This window comes from Coccinella septempunctata, chromosome 1 (assembly GCF_907165205.1).
Source record: "Coccinella septempunctata chromosome 1, icCocSept1.1, whole genome shotgun sequence".
NCBI classification, from domain to species: domain Eukaryota; kingdom Metazoa; phylum Arthropoda; class Insecta; order Coleoptera; family Coccinellidae; genus Coccinella; species Coccinella septempunctata.
The window spans coordinates 44,441,317-44,465,431 of NC_058189.1; the positions used below are offsets into that span (position 1 = coordinate 44,441,317).

Genomic DNA, 24,115 nt, shown 5'->3' on the forward strand with positions numbered 1-24,115 from the left:
GACCCCTTCGATAGGGAGAAAGAACGTCTGTTAACAAAAATCCATTTATGGAAAAATAAATTGGATTCGTGCACTTTGAACTGTCGCATTTCGCTTTCGACTAACTACACATATCTATCATTAAAGTCGCCAAGATGGCTATGCATCCCGAAGATGTTCTTTCGAGTGAAATCTTCTCAAAATACCTATCGTAATTTCAGACACTCCCGACTTTCTAGCACTTATACAGATAATTCGAATCGTTCGCCATCTACGAATCGGAGAAATCTCTGCGGTAACCTTACTTTTGTCGTTGATCTGATGTTGAATATTGATATTTTTCAAGTTATCCTTACTGATAAAAGCAATGATCTCGTGGCTAGCTTCAATTATTTGTTGATATAAAGAGCGTTCCAACTACACATCCGATTTCTATGGCCCTAGAATTATTAATAGCTACAATTATTTTCATCCATCGAGATTAATTCCCCAGGCATCTGTCTTACACAATATTTATCGGTAGAACGACCTTCAGTGAATAAAATACCTAAATTGTAGGTTGAGAATTCCAGCCTTAAATAAAACAGAAGCTGCTCAGAAAGTGAAATAATACGAATCGAAGGAACAACCTTGAGCCTGTTACGCCGGCATTGGTATCAGACGATAATTATTTCTCCAATTAACCCCTTGGTAGCATAAATAATGCACCTATTAAATGAATCAAATGCATCGGTTTTCTTCCAACTCGCCTATTCTGAAAATGTTTCACCACATTGTACTTCTAATAGTGGGAACTCTATCATGATTTGATTGTCTCTTCGTAGTTCGTTGAATCCTTTCCCTTGGAGAAATTGTTTTATGATTGTTTTCCGTGCTCAACTAATTTGTATCGTTGTTATTATTATAAAGTAGACAATGCCTTATCTAGCACTTCTTGAGGTTGTAGCTGGTACATGATATTCCAACGTTTGCAACGCCATACCCGCCAATACAGGGTGTCCCGAAATTAATGCAACATAATTTGGCTACAGATTCTCTAGACAAAATTAGGAAACCCCTTTTTTGGTTTTTGCCAGGATTCTGGTCAGGAATTACCATTTCAATTTTTTGGGAACTATTAATTTTCACCTTCTATTTCGTATTGCTTTCTGTTACTTATTGGTCATATTTACAAATTTAACTTACTCAAGTGTTAATTTCTAACCGTGAATATTTCCTGAGTTTATTGATTTTCAGCTATTTATATTTATACTTCATGTAATGAAGTTCTGTAGAATTGAGCGTATTCAGTTTGGTTTGGGATAGCATATGGATTTTGAAACGCGAACCTATTTTCATCCTAGTGGAAAGTAAACAAACGACTTCAAACGGAATGTATTGGAATGCGTTTCTCGAAAAATGCACTCGAATCGAATGCATGCCAAATTGGAATATTTTCCTACTAAACCTAAGAAAACGTTAAATATTGATTGAAGGATTTTTTTAGTGGGAAAGATGGTAGGCGAGGAAAGCCTTAATAATAATTTTTCAAGAAAAAGATACCTATTTCATCACCGAGGCGTCAAATAGGTAGTTCTGATTTTCGGTCAATTTGGAAAGCAAAGCTTACCAGAAAATTAACATGTATCTCTTGTTTATTTATGACTTCATTTTATCCCATCGTTCTTTCGATATATCATTCGTATTCCTTGGTGCATTTCAATTATTATCGAGCGAAATCTCGTATTACGAATGGAAGATGGAAGACTTCATATAAAATTCAACTGAATATTTCAGTCCGTGATGTTTGTGTGTAATCTGACATTAGGATGAAGAACTGGGAAGGTTTTTAGAGTTCCGTTCGTTGTATAGATGAATGGAGTAAGATTGTTATTTATTCAACCTCTGCCATACAAGAAATGTCAGCTGTATAATTCTTAATACTTTTGGGACTCTAATTCAATGAAAAATACTTCTTTTGAATTTCGGATCTGGAATAGTTTATCCACAGGTTGTCTTCTACTGGGTTATTTTGAGGTTGTTTATTTGCTTTTTTATTATTTTCGAATGCGTGACATGTCGTAGGCTCTTTTTCAGGAACTACTGAAGATAAAACGTAATTTTGCAAAAAAATCGAAGCAGAGTTATCTTATATGATCAGTAGATATTATTGAAGGAATGAATTGAACATAAATTTTTCGACAAAAGTTTCAAATGACATTTAATCTCGAAAGGATTGCATAGATCAATGGACGAGTTCAAACTTTTTCATCCTTGAAAAACCTTTTTTGGCCTTTGTCATTTCGAACAATCCCTGGAATGTTCCTAGTTCTCAAATCCAAATGATATGATAAAAAAAAGTTATAATATGTTACACCAAAATAACTTCAACACAGTGGAATACCTTTATAGGTATGTATTGCGATATTTGTGTCACTGTGTGCATTAGTTAAAATACTCGGGAAAAATTAACTCATATCTACAGAACATTGATTGCAACCAATTCTGCATTTTGCTATCTATATAATCCTATTATTTCCTGATAATCTTAATTAAATTCAAAGCTTTCTATTGTTGCATTTTCTATATCAATTAAGCGACATTAATAAATAGATCGATATTTCATTGTGGAAAAAGGTTGTTTGCAATTGGTAAATTAATCTCTCCAGGTGATCATCTGTAATTAAATCAAATTAGCAAACACCATGAATACTGCCACAGTGAAAGTTTATAATAATTCGTATTTCGTAATACTTGACACTAATTTCAAAATGGACTTCAATGCAGATCGGAATTCCATCACAATATTCTCATATGGAAAGAAGGATTCAATTGAAACCCCACAACTGTTGATGATCTGCAGTGTTTGTATTGTGAAGTTCTGAATAACCGCTCCAGATTTCACCATTTCGATACGTTGTTCAGTAATTTCTGATGGCAGGCGTTGAATATCAGGGTGGAGTTGATATTCAATGAAATTGTAGTTTCGAAAAAGTTTTCATCCTTACTCTGAACATCTTTGAATACCACCCTCGATACCACATCCACAAAAGCAAGCAAATCATTTAATTTTACATATCGTTGAATTTGTCAAAAGGAAATGTGAGAAGTGTACAGAGCAAAGAGGATGACATTTCCAGCAACTACTTTAGTTGTGAAGATTTTCAAAAAGAGATTTTTCGTCTGATGAAGGAGTCTGATATAGACTCCGAAACGTTACAACTTAGAATTATTTCAACGTTATTTATTTTGAGTTCATTGTCAGGCAACAATTTTTTCTAGTTAACCCATAATAACCTAGTGTTACACATATGTAACGCAAATTTCACTGGCAAATCTATATTATTTCTCAGTAACTGTAGCTATTAGCGTTACATATATGTAACACCATTTTTCTCAAACAAAAACTATACAATTTCCAAACAGAAATTGAGTTGTTTTTGTCTTGTACACTCTATAAAGAATATTTATTCAATTAGAATAGTGATCATAACTCAGGTTATTAAGGGTTAATTTGCTCCTGACAAATTAGTGCAAGAATTTACGCTGGAGCAAATCGTTGATTTCATTTTTAATTGATTTTGTTTCAGAGATTGGGAGTGAAAACCCTAAAAAGTTTATGAAAAGAACTCTGAAACCTGAAACTCATTCTGATGAAAATCATGTCCTTCAGTTTCTTTAGTTTAGTTATGGATTTTCATCAAGTAGTGGCTACATGAATGCAATATTTATAGAGAATTAAACATCCTTGTGATTTATTCATATGACTGAACTATTATTACCCTTTTTCATAATTGAAAGTATAAAAACATAACATCACGATTCATTGAAGCTTCATGTCTTTGAAGTGTGAACATTATGAAATTCGGTTAAAATTTTGGCCAAGAATTTTTCCATTCACATCAGTATGTTTGGATTCTTGTAATCTCACTCAATGAAAGAAAGGCTTTTCGAAATCAGTATTGAACTTTATCTAAAAAAAGTGCCTTTCGATAGTTATTTTATATTTCGCATGAACTGAAAGATCGAGTGAAAGATGGTCATAGCACTTGACCGTCAATGCACATAGGGTGAAATTTTCAGGAACTGTTATTCACACTATTCTGCTTAGGGTTTTCCGGGATTGTCATCATAATTTCAATGAAAAAATTCAACAGGTTATGCGCACAGACATTGCGAATTTCTGTTAGACTTTCAATCAGAAACTTCCTTAATTCGAAAAAAACCCATATGTTTACTATTGAATTATGAATATATTACTTAAAAACAAATTAATAATTTCCGTTCAAGCATATGTGTGGCTATTTCCGAGAGAATGGTTAAAATAATTAATACTTTGACTGACTTATGTTAGTCTTGATTCTAAGGTCCAGTATCGGGTTCAGTCAAAGTGTTTAACATTTGAAAATATTAATTACTTTCGCCAATCTGCACTTGCCTTATGAATAATGGCTGAGTGAAGTAATTAATTATTCGTTTTGTCTAACGGATATAATGCAAAACTGAATAATTACTTCAGCTGTGACATATACATTGTGTCCAAAAATTGATGCAACCAAATTTCGTGACACCTGTATACAATTTATAAATATCACCGTTTATTTTTATTTCCTACTGAAACTATATAATTCGTTGACTACATATTGAATACTGATTTTCATCAAGTTTATCTTCAGAAGATAAATTTTCAGGTGATGAAAAATTTTATTCGTCTGGCCTAATAGGATATGTTGCCAACCTTGCGCTGTCGTTTCTCGATGAGTCACCACAAAGCAATTATGAATTGTGAATTGGGATGCTATTACATCTCTGGTTTTTTACAGATGAAACTTACGAAGATTTGCCCAGGGCTCAATTGAGCGTTTGAAGGGAAATTATCGTTCGTGAATATAAAATGATTTTAGAATTCGAAATCCATTCAAGTGTCTACACTAGTACACTACGATTTTTTCTCTCGGGAGAGAATAGATTTGAATATTTTTAATTTCTCCTCATTCACATACGCGGAAGAAGGTGTCGAGCGAAGCTGGTTACACAATTCAACTGAATTATCGGTGGATCTGATTGGTGCCGAAGGAATAGCTGATCATTAGACTGGAACAAGACAAGACAACTTTATCAGGATTTTCAAACAGATTTCTAACTGGCATATGACAAGCTGGATATTTATGTGTTATATAGGCAACGGTCGGAAGGGATCTATCTATCCTTTGTCTTTCTGATGTAGAAGGAATGGAACTGCTAAAACTAACAAATAAAGATCAAAGATATTCTGCGAAGTTTATTTGCCGCCTAAGGATTGAGTGCACTAATATCTCAATAATGGGAAGAAGTAAAACAGCAGTAGTTGGTGTAAACAGATTTATTTACAAGACTGCCAAACCACACATTGGTGTCGCATTTATAACCATATTCAGAAGGGTTAAAATGAATAGATGAAACTGTTTTTTTATATAGCTCAAATCCAAATTACAAATCTTCATACAAATGTCGTGAAAATGTTTCTCAATATTTTCATTCTTCCGTATCGAGTTCTGCATGCTCCTCTGCTGTGTTATGGTCGAGGTTGTGGTTTCAAAGATCTCTATTCACAAGGTGTTAAGTATTAACTTGTTATCACTTGTTTGACGTTTTCCACCAATAATAATAAGGCTTATTATCATCTTCTTGCTTCTTCAGTATGACCATTACATACCATAAAAATACCAGAAATTCAATGAGCCCAACACTTAGAAGTATTCTTATGAATATTTAACCATTTTGGAAAATTAAAGTATTGTTCATATTTGCTCGTATTTTGCCCCCGTTTTCGACTAATTTGATATAGGTACAAAAACAAAAACTATCTTTGAAATTCGAAAAATCGGCTTGTTTGGCTGTTTGAAAGATCTACAGTATATCAAAACATAACACATTAGAAATGTATAGTGTGATAGATTTATGGCCGTTTGCACCGTTTGTCTAAACAACGATTATATTCTTAAACAACGTTTAATTCCTTAACCGGGTTGCACCGTTACTAAAGTTGATTATAAGGCCCTTAAACGTTGTTTAAACTAAACGCAGAAATTTGCTCGATTAAAGCTCGATTAAAACGTTGATTGAAGTAATACTTCAAATTCGATTGACAACTGTGTTTTATATTTGTGTTGATATAAAATTCAAATTAATAATGGATGATTTGGAAGATGAGACATTACTTGATGATGATCTTGATGCACTTAGCAATATCGAATTTGGATTTCCCAGATGTTTTCCCCGTAGAAGAAATTATTTCGAAAGAATGGACCTCACTTTTTTCAGAAGATTTCGTTTAACGAAAGAAACCGTGTTATTTTTTTGCCATATATGGAGAATGATTTGGAATTCAATAATTAGTTATATTATACAAATATAGATATTTCAGGAATAATAGTGTTGACCCAATAAATCAATTGCTACCTACATTGAGGTTTTATGCTAGTGCTGGTCAGTTGGCTTCTGTTGATTTCATAAATGTAGATGTATCGAAAGGATCAAGAATTATTCCCGCAGTTTCATTAGCAATTGGTAAATTATATTCCTTAAAATGACCAAAGATGAGAATATAGTGCAAATTCAACAGTCCTTCCACAAGAAGGCTTCTTTTCCTAGAGTAATAGGATGTGTTGATGTTACCCATGTCCGCACTTCAAATTCAAAACACAACACCGGATCTCCAAAAAAAAAGTTCAAATTTCCCACCTTGACAACAGAAGTTTAGTCAGAAAACCTTGACTTCTTTTTCTTTTTAATTTATCCTCTATGATGTGGTTGGCTGAAATTTTGAATTTTTTATGCTGTGAGTGGTGTTGCCAAATCTATCGTTGATTAAATTAAACAACGATTATGATTCCACGGTGCAAACCGTCAAATGCTAAGCAACGTTTAAATATTAAACATCGATTAGTTTAACCATGGTTACCAGCGAAACGGTGCAAACGGGCATTAGCTTGCTATTCTTAAGGGAATTTTGTTGTAATTATAGTGTTCTGTGTTTGTTAAATTGGCAACGTTTGAACATAGAGAAAATATCATTTATTTATTCAAAAGGAAATTAAACGTCAAATGGATTTCGTTCGAATCTGGTAACTCTTGTACGAAATGAAATAGACAATGATAAATAATAAATGATTACATATTGGAAATGAATAACAGAGGTAATATGGGTGGTTGCAAATTGAATTCGTTTTTATTATCGAAAATAAAATAGAAAACTCGAGGAGAATATTCAATATTAATTACCAACGAAATTAGGATACCTATTGAAATATAAATAAATAAATAAATAAATAAATAAATTTGTACCAAGGAGACTTTTTGGGCTGCAACCGCTCCATTTCTGATATCAACTTATTTTCTTCAAATTTGTTTCTAATATCAGGTTGAGCAACAATCATTTGGGAAAAAATTTATACTGCTAAGTTTATTTCCTGAAGCCGTGCAAAAATTCATTTATGACTTGGCAACGATGTTTTATCAATCCAACGGCGCTAATTCAAACTATATTATTGAACTTCACTCACCAAATGGAATGCGACGAAATGAACATAAACATTTATTTATATCCCGAATGCTACAAAAATATCCTCTATATTTGATGTGTGTCACTATTTTTATATCAGTACGTATATGCGATCCGCAGAAAACGTAATAACGTTAATTTTCATATGAGTATTCAAATTTGCAAATTGCATTGCGTTCGTGATCTCGATTTTTTTTAATTGTGTGGAAGTGTACATTTTCGAGGTTTTCAATCGTCAACCAGATGTCATGCATCTCAATATGTGCTGTTGTGTTTTTAAAATACGGCAAGTCGATTTTTACAGATTGAAAAGCATTCTGAAATGAAACTACAGTGGATCGATAATGCATGTCTCAAAAAAGTTGTTTGAAAGAGAAAATAGGGAGTTTTCGGTTGAATGTAAACCTTTGTTAGTCAGATAGTCAAACATTTATCTCTTTTCAGTGTTTTTCAGAAAATTCTGTGAAACTTAGTTATTTCAGCATTTACCTACACAAAAAGGTTGCAACCTCCTTTTTTATAGAAATAACCGAACATCCATGAAAAAAATATTGATCGGTTTCAAAAATCCAAACTACTTGAAAAAGTAATAATCTTTTTCCAAACAGAATTTATATAATCGAAGTCAGATTCTCCCTAATGAGATATTGCCCAATTGAATGCACAGATCAATTTCTAATCAATTCGATCACCCCTGATTGAACTACGCTTAAAAAAATACATGCCCAAAATCTTCTTATGAAATTATAGTAGGATATAGTTCACAAAGCGTGTTTACAATAATTCCGTTCGTAATGAGTGAAATGATGGAAACTTTCAATTTTTCATATTTGGGAGAATCTGTTTCATCTTTCATAATCACTGCATAGCTCATAATTTTCCAAATATGAATTTCAAATTGATTCCAAGCATCATCAACGTAATGTTAGGAAACACCTTCCGAGAGTTGTTTCCGTCATGACATAAATTCTGTACGTACATAAACATCTTTTTTATCGATTTTTATTTTTCCATTTTGTTTTCAGACTCGAATGCTGGCTAGGTAGAATTCATTTAAATAGTAAATGAAGTTTCGTTCATTCTAAGATTACCAATTCAGTACGTACGTTCAAGGTTTATCCGTTCCGTTAGGTGAAATCAACTGAAACACTTTTTTAGTAGCACTTTTCGTTTTTTCCTCCACATTTGCGTATAGTTTGTAATTTGCGGCCCGTTGTCATTTACGAGTCTTTCAGACGCAATTATAATTCCCACATATGTGCTGTTCGTTATCTGAGAAAACTGTCAACTCTATATGTACAGGATGGGCAAAATTGGTGATACATGAACTACAACTTTTTAACCCAACGAGATAGAGAGAAATGAATGTACTGAGTTTAAAAAACTCAGTAGGTACGCACATCGGTGAATTATTTCCGAAGTCTCTTCTTCGAACTATTTGTAAGCATACAGGGAGAGTCTTTGACTTGTACAAGGTGGGCAAAATGCATGGCACATTACGGTCGTCTTTTTTCGAGAAACTAATAATGCCATCAACTGCATTCGTCTATCTTCTTTTGATTTTGAGTTAGGTATAGGCCAAAATTTAAATTCGGGCGATTTCAACTTTGGTCGTTATCTCCGTTTCTGTTTGTGCTAGGATGTTGAAATGAAGACACAATACAGACACTTTTTTGATAGCAATCCAGTGGCGTACTATGATATCTCATGGTTGATTTATGCAGAGTTACTAAGAACTGAAGTCTAGGAAAGCAACTAGATAACTATAAAACTTAGAACAAAAAACATCAAGTACCTACTCCCTATCTGTTTTTTGGAAATAATTAGATATCTGAAATATCAATTGATTTCCATGATCTGTTACGAGTATCACATAAAATATAAAAATTATGTACTGAGGAAACTGCTTCGGAAATTTTCGAATATCTCGAACGTAAACCAAGATATACAGGGTGGGCTTTTTAAAACGAAGCAGACGAGACAACCACCTTAATTGTTGAAGAAAGTAATTACCAATTATAATTATTTCGTTGTCGAATGTTGACAGTTAATGGTTACCATCGTAACCACAGAATGAATAAGTCAAATAATTGATGATTTCACATAGCATGGTTAGAGGAATGACTGGTACTGTACGAAATTCAAAATTGAATATCTCGAAAACAAATGCATTAAATGTAAAAAAAAAATAAACGCTGAATTCAGGATAAAAAGACCTTTCAAATGAAGTATCACTCACCCTATCTTTCCTATTCAAAATTTAGGGGTTGGTGTTCTAACACTAAGGGTTGAATCAATATACTTGTGAATTTGACCATGAAAGTCAAATGATATGTTTTTTGATATCTAATTGTTTCGAAAGAAGAAAACGGGGGTTCTTGAAATTTTTTTCACAAGTCTTATAGTTCTGGAGATGCGCTCAGTGAAAATCGTATTTGGGAGTCCCAGTACTTGGTCAGAAAAGCCCAGGCCCTAATTCTCTCATTATTTCGTAGGATCTTCTTAGAATGGGGTCATAGGCAATCCTGCCATAATTGGGCACGTTCTTATAGTTCCAGTGATGCGAATTCTATCAGCTATCTCCAGTAGTTTTCGAGAAAGAACACCAACTTTAGACAGACTGTTTTGTTTACTCACAAAAGTTGTATGGAAGTGGTGAGGTGAAATGTTTAAATTCCTTCAATTTGAAGTTGCGCTACTTCATCTTCAACTATTCAAAAGTCATGAAAATTTTAAGATGTCAGCTTGATTGTTTCCTAAGCTATGAGTATAAGTCCACTCAAAAAATGCAATGTATTGTAAAATAAGCGACTGTTTTGGACTTCGGGACTTAGTTGGTGCATGAACATGAACTGAAAATCACCGCCTCGAAGAGCTAAGTTAATAAAGGAAGGGGTAGGTAACGCGCGTTAAGTAGATTTTGTGATTTATCCATTGATCACATTTGAAGAGTGAACAAACAATATAAATTTTCACGGAGCGTCCATATATTCTATTAAAAAACATGTGTATTGAAAATTAATACGGAAAACCATTTTTCAAAAAAATATAAATTCCGCAAATTCAAAAGGAATTCAAAATCGAATGGTGTAAAGATAATTTCTGACAATATTTCTTCATTTCAACTTTTGATTTTCCTTAGAAAGGCTGAATTTTCCTTGGACCATACATTGTGAGTTTTTGACTTGTACATATATTTTAACAGTAGATCCTTGAGGTCAAAAGAAACCTAGATAAAAAGATATCTTTCAAATAGACTTGAAGAATCTCACATATATTTCTTATTTTTGACTATCAAGTTACTCAAAAATTATACGGGAGAATATGAAGAATACCTTTATTTCCAAAAATGGTCAGATATTCATTAGTTAGCGTTCAACTTACTTTCAATAGTTGGGTTTTTAAATTTCTGGTATTTTTATAGTATGTAATGATCATAGTAAAAAACCCGGAAGATGTGGGTGGAATTGTCTCCAAAGAAGATTTATCACATCCATGAAAAAGTATATTTCGAAAATGATTCCATTCCATAAAATCCTTTGTGAGATATAACTCGAAATTACATTTCTTCATGGATATTCAACAGTATCTTTCCAACTGGGCCGAATAGGAAAAAATTGTACGGGGAATTTTTTTTATTTTAACCTCAGGAATCTGTTGAAATATTCTTACTGTATGTACAAGTCAAAGATGTACATACATGTATGATTTGTATGCTTACAAAGAGTTCAAAGAAGAGATTCCGAATGGTGGAAGCGTCATTTTAATTCTGGACAGCGAGAACTAACAGAAGTTGATTCCATACAATCAGAAATAACGATCGTTTCCATTTCCTGATACGCGAAACGATTCCGTCATCTGCGAGTAAATGCAACTCAACAATTTTGTTTATCCGCAACAATGTTGAAAAAATTGAGTTCATTTCCAACCGACGAAGCGTGAAAACTAGTCAATCGGTCTCAACCGGCATATCAACGAGGTCTTCATATTATGTAATTGATTGCCTGGCAGTCAGCGCGACTTCTAGATGTCATTTGTGTCTTGCGGAAATATGCAGTGAGGAATTTCGCTCCAAAAAACTGGCCGTATGAGCTTGAACGTCATTTCCCAAGATGAGCTTGTTGGAAATGGCTATTTATCTCACTGCCTCTATCATTGCATCGTTATTTTATCGAGCGGTAATGGATTATCGAGCTACCCTGCAGGGCCGTATTTGATCTGACTATCGATAGAAAGAAATCCGCGAGAAATTCAACTCAATTACCTGTTGAAAATTCCGATTTCGCGGAATTTTGAGTATGGGTTTGAATATTTCCATGGTTTCAGTCTTGTTCATAAAAAAATAGAAATTTATGGCTAAGAAATTAATTATCTATTCCTTTTTTCTAACTGGAATATTCATTTTATTTGTTTCTCATTTGTAAACGTCAGTTTCCAAAAACACAATATTAATCAAGAAAGTTTATTTTATCAAGTCACTAACTCGTAAAACTGACAGTTAACTTGCAAAATTTTTACAAGTTAGTAGTATTATTTACATTAGAAAATTTTGTTTTATCGTCATATATGTTGAAAATCATGGTACAATTGTTATTTCCAGTAACACAGATTTTTGATGATGAACGAGTTGATACTGATGATGATGAACCATCTGTTGACTCAGAAACTGCTGAACTCGAGGACTGCAGAACATTTGTACTCTCCTTACTACGAAATAATTTGCTAGACATTTCGATTTTGTTGTTGACCGAATCATCGACATAACTCATCGCAATTTCGGTGCTCTTCCACCCTCCTGCACGCTTTAGTCCTAAAATATCTCCACCCGAATCCGCAACCATAGTGGCTCCAGTTCTGCGAAAAGAGTGGCCGGTGTATAACTCTGGGTCTTTTAAACCTAAATATTTCTCTATTTGCTTTGGGACACCACCAATAGTGTGCTGGCCAGCATTGAGGGAAATGCACTTTCCATGTCGGTATGTCAAAAAAAAATCTTAGGCTTTCTGTTCCAGGAGGCCGAAGATTTACATATTTTCTGTATAATATGCAGGGCTTGAAGCTGCAGCCATCATAGGTTATGGTGAATCTTCTTGTTGTTAAATTTTTTGTTTGCCGCAATGTCACAATAACATATTTTCCCATATCTTCTACATCATTCATGTTTAAGGAGAGAATTTCGTCACATCGACAACATCCAAAAATCCCAAATATTGTTACAATTTTCGCCAGCAACCACTGGTCATCAGGAGCATATAAAAGAAATTGTTCACCCTCTTCTTTACTTAATACCTTGGCCTGTTTTGGCGTATAACGCTCATTTTTTCGTTTCAGAAACGCTATTACCTTTTGAAATCTGCAAATGACAACTAAACGTCATATTTTTCAATAAATTTTTTAAGGATAACAAACCTGCGAACAGGGGCATTTTCTTTCATTTCCAAGCAGCTTTTCAGCATGGACCATTTTGCCTATAAAGTATTAGGGCTGAATTTAGCTGATAGTTGATTCAAGTAGACCAACAAAACATCTTCAGTTACCCCAATCACACTATTTTTGTTTTGCCACTTTTTGAAGTCGTCGTATTCTCGCTCGTACCTTGAAGCTGATTTTGCAGGTAATTAAATTGAAGCTACACTGCTGGCTGCCTCAATAATTTCTTTTGGTACATTCATTTTCGCTTTCGCCAAAACAAATGTAAAGAAAAATAAACAGACATGTTCATGGCAAAGCTTCCATAGCTTACGACATTTGCGACAAATTATTGAGATTTTTTTGGAATTTATCTAACCTTTTTACAAATGAGAAACAAATAAAATATAAAACGATACACGCAAGGTAACGGGTTTTACTGGCTCAAGGAGGTAACTGACTCGCCTGCGGCTCGTCAGTTATATCCTCCATTCGCCAGTAAAAACCCTCTTACCTTGCTAGTAATGTTATATACTATATAAGGCTTTAAATAGAACAATTAATATTTTCCCGAAAATGATCTCAATTATTAGCGTAATATCGAGTAATATTCAGGTCGAAGAACCTGATAGGTAAATTGACCCACATACAAAATTTGTTTGTCCTTCCTATGTTTAACCGGGTGAATGAACTTATTGTTTATTTTCGTGGAATAAATTCAAACTTATTCGCTTTTTCTCGGAAGAAGCTATTCTTCGATGCGCTAATAATTCGATCTCTCATTAAAAAGTTGAATCTGCTGAAGAGTTCTTTCGTTGAGAGTCGATGGATATTTGCCCACATTTGTTGAACTTGTGCTCATCGATACCTAGTTGCAGCTGTCAAATTGATTGTAAAGAGTCTGTGCTCACCATTTGCACTTGTATATGAATAGTGTAGTCATGTTTCAGAAAACTGTCTAGAAAGTCGGACTGATAAGGGTCATGCTACGGACCTTCAAATAAAAAAAAACATGATTGAACAGGACAGGAAGTTATCTGAAACTCGAAAAATGTTCGTCGTCGTTTCTTTTTTGTGTACTCTTGAATCTGAAACGATTAAACATCTCATATCCCTGAACTTCTCTGATGTAACCGTCAGTATTTCCCGTTAAATATTTAATTTAATAGACGTGATTAACTAGAACGATTAAACACCCATTAAATATAATAATTAACGCATAAATTGAGTAATTTTTGATGAACCAGCGGAAATTAATTTCAAGTTTACTTCGGATGTTTGAGAATCATTCAATGTTCTCTTACTGATCTCTGCCAGAAGAATGTCGATGAATTTTTCACTAGAATAGCTTCAACTCATATAAAATAATATCGGCCCTTAAAAGATGTTGGAATTGGGAAATAACGGAGCTATATGACGAAGGAGTTTTCCAGAAAATCTCATATTTTAGATTCCTAAATAATATAAAATCTTAAAACACAGATTGAGTAACATCAACTTGATTCCGTTGAATTGCTAACTCATGAACTCGCTCTTGAATTATCATATTGCTTATGAAAATTTAATTCTGAATAAAGTCAGAAGCTTGTTCGAAATCCATAACCAGAGCTGGCACCCATCCAAGTACTCAACAAATGTTTGTTGTGGCCCGAAATTAAAGAATAACAGACACTTGGACAAGATGACCACGCTCTCTTTCCTTGAAACAAGCTCGCAAGAATCAATAAGTATTCTTTTCGCGAAATCGAACTGAGAAGAAGTGGACTAAAACTGATATAAACTATGGATTATCTGTGGCAAGTAGGTACATCTATCAGAAAGTTAGAGAGTTACGATTTGTACTCATTTACATTCTTATCATGATCTTAATGATACGCTTCTGTTCAACGTTTTACAAAGACTACCAGGCAGTTTGATTCTCAGCATTGTTCTTGTAAATCTACACTTCGGGTAACGGCATCGGTGTCACAATAACAAACAATAATCGATACCCAACCTAAAAGAAATGAAGCGAAAACAACTAGACCGTCCAAATAAGGTACCATTTTCATTCTAAATATATATGCCACGTTAGTTTTCTATGTTCAGGATTGTGGGCTTTTATAGACCATAAAACGATGTAGTTCTGCTCCGAGGAATTTTCTCAGCATTATCAAAACGATATGAAAAATTTCACAATACCTCTCTATACGTGAAGTGAATGAAATGAGACAAAGAATTAAAGTGTTGTTTTAATTTCATGACACAGATTGAACGTTACTTTTGGACATGCTCAATATTGTAGGTACGTGAGAAAAATGATGGAATTATTTCCAGCGCTGGAGACCTTGAGGCTTTTGAACGGAATAATGGAAATATGTATTTTATACAATGATATGGTGAAGAAAGTGGTCAAGGTCAGGTCGGAGTTTTTCAACCTTAAATTTTTCCTCAATCAGAAAAGGTCAATGTACTTCCTATATTTGTTACGCTCTACTGTCTGCACATACACAGAGTCATTCCCAGGTTGCAATAATCGTGACGATAAAAAGCAGGGAGGAAAACGTTGGCTGTTTTCAAAATATATGTCAATAAAATCCTTATAACTCAAATATATCGAAATATTTCTTTTCAAATTTTAACATATTGCATTCTGTCTGTATTCACTTACGAAAATTCTGCTCTCTTTAAAACATTTTACGTCATTTTCTCATAGGCCAACGCCTATCGAGTCAATAAGTTTTCTGATCACCATAGACTTAATTAATAGTGAGTTAGGTGATCATTTGACAATAAAAACAAACAATGACAAAAAACTTCATCGGTTTTGAGAAGGTATAGACGCATATTATAGAAACAATATTTTGTATCCTATTGATATAGAATCCTATTAGTGAGTTTCAAAGACAAAAATTTGATTGACCGATCAACGATTTGACAGTCACTCGATTTACAAAACAAAATCACTAAAACCTTTTCATTTCTGAATGCATTCGGAAAGTAGCAATTGGGAATCATTGAATGGACCTACATAGATCGTGAGTTGATGTCGGAATGCTATTTTTAATTCTCATGACTGAAATATCGATCGAAAACAAATTGACGTTTATCCGTCAATCAAATGTTGACTCCCCGATCAAGCATTGGGAAACCGGGTGTTGAGCTTCTTGATCGGTTCCACTGTTGTCGAATTAACAAAAATTAATAGACTCTAGTAAAGGTATTCTACGACCCAAGCTTCAACATATTCGAATGTTTAGTAAAATTTTCAATTAATTTTTTTTTTATTCGATTTTGGAGTTTTAGGAAACTTGACAATACTCGGCAGTTCGTTGACTGGAAAAGGAGTAACGTTTTCTAACGTACTATTTCTTATTTCTTTTATTACAAAAATTATCAAAAATTCGTCAATGTTTTTCACCCTACAGGCTGTTTTTCTTTTGGATACGGTTGGCTTCAGAGCATTGGACCAAGAATAGCTCTTTTCACGACCACCCAAAGGTTTAAGATATGCAAGGTTCAAAAATATTTCATTCATCTACAGATCTCGACAAAATTGCAAAATCTCGTACACTAATAAATGTTGCCTAACCTATCCCAACCATGCATGTTAAAAAACTGAACAGACGGATAAATTAAATAAATCTGAACAACTAAAAACTTGGATTTAAAAGGTTCACTAGGGTTCTCCAAATATATCTTCAATATGGAATTAATTCTTTATGTCGAATCTATATTAATAAAAGAGGATCTATGGTTTACTTCAAAATGCTTTATTGTTCAAACGATCGCACCAAATTGGACAATTCTTTTTTTGTTGTGTTTATTATTGTTAGGGCAAGGTTTATATAACAAAATATTCCCAAAAAAAATTGTACAGAACAGAAAAAAAGGCATTCCTTTTTCTTACGACCAATCGAGCAATCACGATGAGTTAGTTATTATTATCTACCCTAGAAATAATTTAAATGGCAAAACTAGGTTTGCCGGGTCAGCTAGTGTTAAATAAATGAAGAAAGGTTGTAATGAAATCTTATTATTGACAAAACAAAGTTATAGTAAATCGATTTCATTTGACATGACTCCTATGACGTAGGCAGAAACGCAGCAAAAAATGTTTCAGAACATTCGAATAAAAATGATAGAGCTATTATAAACAGCAGGCGAAGAATTATATAATGAAAATAAGAGGATTAAATCTTGGTTAACGCGAAACATTCTATCACGTACCTTCTTGGAGAGAAATCTTTTATGTATCCCGAAACCTATTATGAACATCACTTTGGTCGGTGAACTAGAAATTCAGACTAGGGGCGTTAATAATCGATGGTAAATCACAACCTCTGAAATTCATGAACCACAATTATATAATTCTCTAATAGAGCAACAGTTTTCTGCCACTTCCCGAACAGGAATAGTAGTTATTCTCCTGGGTACATCCCGGAAGGTTGCAGAAAAAGACACTTTCCACAAGAGTTGAGAACAATATTTTTTCTACAAGCTCTTCTAATGTATATCCATTTTACGAAACAGAACAAATTTGATTTGAATTCATATATAAGGACGGACGTAATTCTGCATGTCGTTACCATGGTTAAATCATCGTTCGAGTTCGGTGCATGACAATTCAATTTACTCTTTTTGGGAGCGAAAAAGTGACTCGTTACGACTTGAACGCGCAAGCTTGTAGAAAAAATATTCCTACTTCTGGGAAAGTGAAATCTGCTGATGTAAAGGTTGAGAATTAAAAACCTCAGAAAATTATAGTTCCAAAACTATTTCAATTAGATTGAAATGACTCGAATATTTCGATGATTTTCTCCAAGAAATTAATGTCGGAAATATCCTCACCCAATGTCTTAACGAATATTGAATTCATTTAGCCGATAAGTGATATAAATCTATTATTCAACTAGAAACTTCATCTTTCAAATAAATTTTCATGAAATAAACTCGAATTAGATTTTCATAAAAATTTTTTTTGCAGAAGCCAATCTAAAGCTTCCGTTCTGGCATCTAGACGAGACAGGGATCGTGTAGTCCCGGATTCCGACACAGGAAGCTACAAACGTACGATGTCTCCGAATGGTCACGCCATTCCCGCTGAAGTTCTGGCCGAGTCGCCGAAAATCAACGCTAGGGAGACGATCTGGCCGAATAAGAACAAGAAGGACCAGCAGAAGAATAACAATAACAACACCAGCATATTCCGGCGGGTGTCCATGAATGAAAAACCAAATAAATCGAAAAGTTTCAAATGTGATGAAAACGAAGACTTGAAAAAGGCCAATCTGGTGTTACCGGATGTGCTTCCAGTCAACGCCTTGACCAATAGATCTCATTACGGTAGAACGTCCTTTCCATTCTCGGCTGTGGACGATGGTGACGCTTCGAGAAAATCACCGTGCAAGAGCCCACCGTCTTCGCCTTCGAAGAGCCCATCTAGGGGCTCGCCGTTTGCGCCATTGAAAACAACGAACCTTTCTAGTGCAACAACTTTCAGTGATAGAATCTCGCCTCCTAATTTAACCGGTACGCGCGTCTGTTCGAGTGTAAGAAATCCGACTTCTATGAATACTCCATTGAGGGTCAACACGTATTGTTCTGTGGAAACCTCATCTCCAATGACTAACGATACTCCAAAACCAGAATCTCCTAAGTTGAGTCCTTTATCAACGAAAACAACAGCGCAGAGCCCAACGTTGAAGTCTTCGCATTCCCCTCCTCTTCTTTCGCCTCAAATAAAACAGCAGTTATCACCAAGTTCCCCAATTAAATTATCACCCTTAAGAATTACACCAGCTTCTTCGGGGAGCGGTAGTCCTTTACAGACACCTTCCCTAAATACCAACACTAATTCAACGCCTACTTCACCTCCTGCTTCGCCGAAAAAAACGGATGGATGTCCGCCAGTGATAGAAGGTCTTCAGATGATCCAGAGGACTGAGGTGGTTCTGAGAGTGAACACAACAACTTCAGATGCGTCGTCGCAAACGGAGAAGGAAGAATTGCCCCCAACGCCCTTGCCCTCTCGCAGGAAACTCCAGGAAGAAATTGAATGTGATTTGTTATCTGAAGACATCATTAGTCATCTGTCTAACTCGGATAAGCTGAAAGATATTTTAGGTGAGTTTTTCATCTCGAAACACTAAACCTATATTTGATGGTTTGTTCATGGTATTCATTTATAGTTCCTGGACCTGCACATAAAAAATTGAGTGATTATGTACAAGGACTCTTCAAGCCAGAAGTCACTTCGAAACCAAGACCTGCCAATTCCCCATTCAGAAGTCGTTCAAATACACCAAATGATGCTCCATCTCCAACCACATTGTCCAATGGTAGTTCCACAGTCAAAACCAGGTATTTAACCATTCATGCTTTTATTCTTGTATTCCACTATCAAAATAATTTGACTAATATTAATGAAACAATTTTTGCTGAATGAGTGTGTTTCTTGAAATACCTCCTTGTTCTGAGTTGTTCTTGTGCTCTTTTCGTGAAGTCTCAAACATCATTGTGAGTCACCTCATGGAAGCCAAAATTATTAATCAACAAGGATATGAGCTCTCTTTTTCTGGAAACCATGTCTTTAGGGGAATCTATACTAATATTCTGAAGAAAAAAGAGTTGTTTATATTATGTGATGGTTAACCATACCCTAAGCGGGGTGGCTTATCCTGATTATTTTGCGAGATACAAATTTATTACACTAGTTTAGCTCCATATGTAATTGGGTAAAAGCTATCAGCAGCAGCGAGGCTATAGAAAGTGAGACTAATGACTGTGAGTTTGAGGGTTCAAATTTGAGTGTCGCTGAATAGTAGATGATATGCATTGAGGAAGATTTAATGTCTATAATTTATTTTCAGTGTTCCATCATCAACAAGCAGTATGGAAATAAACAACTCTCTAACAAGCAACTCAGCATATTACACAACCTCCGAACCAAAAGCTAGGTTCCTTACAACCTTTAGTCAGGATATGAGTCAGTGTCAATTATCAAAAAGTACCAAAGATCTCGATCAAAAAAAGGTAAGTTTATCAATTTGTATGAATTTCCGAAATATTAAATCTCAAATGACTTTTCAGGAGGAACTAGTGAACAGACTTGGAAAAAAACTAGACGTCTTGAGGAGTGAGCAGGTAGTGGTGGATGAAGAATTCAAAATGAACGAAGAATTGGGTGGAAATGTTGAGTCGCATATTAGTAGGGTGGCTAGACCTCAGGAAGCTGCCAAATTTCGATTGCACGTCGAGGAAATTGGAAAAATCACTAGTCTACTTCTGGGTATTTCTGGGAGATTGGCCAGGGCGGAAAATGCCCTCTCAGGAATGCCTGAAGATCACCAAGAAAGGGTAAATATTTTCTTCCTGTAAGAAATTAAATTATCAAATCACCCTGCCAAAACCGGAAGCATACTTACCACAATTTGTTATATTTTTTTAACAATTTATTACACCAGGTCCGAATTTGATTATTCTTGCCAATACCAAGATATGCGTGTATGTAGTCTGGTGTGGGTTCTATCCAAAACCACACCACCCACTTGTATCTTTTGAAATATATGTATAATTGTATCAGCGAAATTTGGAAAGGAATTTATTATAACTATAAATTTACTACAACTGCTGACTCATCAATTCAAATCCCAATTTTATTTGATCTTTCTAAGGACCACCCCATGATTGTCCGGTCATAATTTTACATTTTTCTTGAACCAAATCGATAGTCCTGACATCTATTATTTGATACAGGGAGTTGTGACCATTTAGCAACAGGTAGTCTGGTGTAGTAAGATATTTCACTATAATAATAGTAGTAGCTCTTTGATTACACGACCTTAAAGATTTTATATCGAGGGTGGAAAGTCCTCAAAGATCAAAATTGGAATTTTAATTGATCAGCCATTTGTAATAAATCATAGTCCAAATACCATTTTGCTATCCCAATTACTTCAAAAGTTAAAAAAGTAGGTGGTGCAGTTTCAGATAGAACCTACACCAGTAGTATGCTTATAGAACGAGATCCCGCTGCAGAATTACTACGTTCATTACGTACAGGGACAAACACACATTTTTACATAGAATTATGGATAGGAGAATACACTGATAACACCGCAGCCTGTCCAAATTGGCCGCAAGTAATTTCAATTGAATTAATGTTAATCAATATTCCAAGAGAAATTTCGTTCACTCCGTCTTGAAATAAAATATCATCCACATCATAGCAATGCATGTAAAGAATACTAAAATCCATAGCTGCCGTTGCACACTCGGCCGCAACTACCTCGCAGCCAGGTGTAAGCAGGTAACATCTCGATGTATTTCTACGTTCATGACGTACACGGATATTTTTGATATCAAATTAAAGTTATTTTTTTTTTCGAATATGATGATATCGAGGATGATATATGGCTGCCTGTGAAAAAATGGCCGCAAGTTAGGTCTGCCATCTGTTAAAATAGCGAGAAGTATTCTCCTATCCATAAACGTATGTGAAAATGTGTGTTTGTCTCTGTACGTAATGAACGTAGTAATTCTGCAGTGGGATCTTAGACTATTACGGGTTTGGCAGAGAGATTTATAGATTTAGATTGTACGTTAGGGTCACTAATCAAATGGTTACATGTTGCCATCTTTACTATGAGGAATCTCGTTATCTGCCAGGTGGTGATTCGATGTTGTGATACCTCTACTTCGTAGCATCTGTTACGTCGTACGCCCATCTATTACTTCCACATCTGTTGGGGTGGGAGTTGCTCTGACGAAATCAAATAAAACTAAAATTATGGTTAGCACCAACACTTTCTCAATGGAATGATCTTTCTGTTGATACTCTGAGTAATACTGGTTGGCTAGTTCGATTCAGATCAAAGCATTTGTTCATTTTCATATCAATGGATGTAATGCATCTTATTTAATTTCCATACCTAAGTTTTGTCTGTCTGATCACAGTTATAGAATCGGCAGACTCTTGGATGAACATGTATTTTATATGAGGCAAATTCAGATGGAATAATTCGATCATCCTTTTTCAGAGAACGTTAGAAGCAAAGCGGGACAAGCTCCTTTCACAACTAGAAGAGGCGAAAAGTTTGAAGGAGTGCATAGATCGACGCAGCGTCAATGTTTCAAACATCTTAACCAAGTATCTGGACTCTGATGGTTACGCTGATTACGATCACTTCATCAACATGAAAGCAAAACTAATAATGGATTCGAAGGAGATAGCTGACAAAATAAAATTAGGAGAGGAGCAACTTCTGGCTCTCAGAGAATCACTTGCAAATTGAGACTGATCGTGTGCACCTGTGAGATATACAACAATTTCAATTTTCTGATTGAATAGAATTATTTATTGGTACAAATCATTTGATCGAGAAGTGAAATGTGTATATCAGTTAAGAGTAATGCTTCTTAGGCCAAATTGTAATTACTAATATTTTCATTCGAGTTTTATCGAATGTGGCTAGTCGAGTGACGTTTTACTTATTTTTTAATCGCGAAATAATAGCTCTTTTTTATAATTACATTTAATTCTGAATCCTAAGTAATTGTACTTATTTCTTGCTGTGAAGATTGGAGACATGGATCCACCGCGTTCGTTGTGATCTCCAACTTTTTACATGCTGCTGTAGGTTGAACCTCGCGTTTTGTATGAGCTTTCGTGGTAAGTTATGATTGCAATCATGACTGTGTCTCTTACCCGTTTTTTTAAACGATTAAGATGACTCTGCCAGAGCAGAATAGGCTGTTATATTTTGCATTTTATCGAATTGATTTATAATCATTTTGTAAATGATAATACAGTTTTTATGTTTGAGGTGGATGAAGAATTATTTGCAGCCGCTTCGTAGTGTAGAGAAGAATTATTCATCGATTGCAATTCCTTGTGATATAAAATAAATTTTTCTAGTTAGTTCTAAAACTTGCTGCGAATATGAAGGAAATCCTCATTCATGAAATTTCTGTACATCTTCCTACCAAGTATTTATAATATAGTGTATAGTTCAGAATATTTTTAGAATATCACATATTCTTGTTTACTCGAAATATTAATGTAATATATATAAATATATTTGTATTTTAAATATTTTGAATATTATGGTGCTCTGGAAATTTATCTAAGTTATGCATTGTGCATTGTGATCAGATTTTAAAGTTAGAAAACCAGTCCATGTTTTTCATAGTATTTATATTCATCCATCACAAATTACGATGGAATATTTTTGAGCTGTATGCATCGCTTGAAATAAATAAAATTGAAAGCAATTATATCTTGGTAATTTTTTCAACCCCTTTGAGATATAAAATATTATATTCCATTTATAGCCCAGGAAAATTAGGGTTTTGGTGCTTAAAAATTACTAACAAGCTGAATATGGTTTGAAAGGACTGAGGGTATTTCAAATATCAGTAAAGTGAAGTTTGCGAATATTTTCTGCCAAAGCTTAACTTTTGAGGTCCAAGAAACTTCTAAATTATTGCCCTTTTTTTCGTTTTTTGCAAGTTTCACTCAGAAGAGAGCATATGATGACAAAAATTTGTTTCGAACTTCATTGTTAGAAGAAGAAAAAACTTTGGAAATGACATCAAAATGATTCAAATCTTTCTAGTCGTTCATCGATCGCCAACATTAGGGTTTTTTTTCTTACTCAGCTTAAAAGAGAGAAAAATTGGCTCGCGACGTCCATATCATTTGTATTCAACGATATACAGTCCCTGGCCAGTTTATTAGACGCACTGAGGATTTTTTTTATATTTACTGGTATTGTCCGAGGAAAAAGCAGAATATTTGAATTTCATTTCCACAGAATGTCAGTTTCATCTACGACTCATTAAATTGTTCTATTTGGCATTTATTTTTGATGTTGTAGTATTAGTACTTAAGTATGAATGAGTATTATGTCTTCCAGTGGACGTCTTGCATTCTGCAGGTTCGGACGTTATTTCGATAATCCACATATGAAATCATTATCCTCGAATGCAGCAAACCGAACAATTTTACTTCATTGAAACGATACTCGTTTTAAAATTGTTGATATGCAATAAAGCTATGATTACTTAGAAAGTGTAGACTATAGAGCATGTATCACAACACTTGGTGGCCAATTTAAACATCATTTGTGAAACTTTATTCAATGAAACGATATTTTAAACTTGTTATTTTTTATCGTTTTCTTTTATTATTGAACCCCAACGTTGTGAAATCAATATTTTCAA

General features: G+C 34.4%; 1 protein-coding gene across 2 annotated transcripts in view; it reads left to right on the forward strand.

Moving 5' to 3' along the window:
* Window positions 1-23,167, forward strand: part of LOC123322991 (protein Shroom) — a 280,868-nt gene extending 257,701 nt beyond the window's left edge. For both annotated transcript variants that reach the window (XM_044911146.1, XM_044911144.1), the window contains 5 exons: window positions 17,877-19,015; window positions 19,081-19,252; window positions 19,762-19,924; window positions 19,982-20,248; window positions 21,931-23,167. In XM_044911146.1, coding sequence (XP_044767081.1) covers window positions 17,877-19,015; window positions 19,081-19,252; window positions 19,762-19,924; window positions 19,982-20,248; window positions 21,931-22,185 — 1,996 coding nt within the window. In that variant the 3' untranslated portion in view covers window positions 22,186-23,167. The remainder of the gene's footprint in view (window positions 1-17,876; window positions 19,016-19,080; window positions 19,253-19,761; window positions 19,925-19,981; window positions 20,249-21,930) is intronic.
* The last annotated feature ends 948 nt before the right edge of the window (window positions 23,168-24,115 follow it).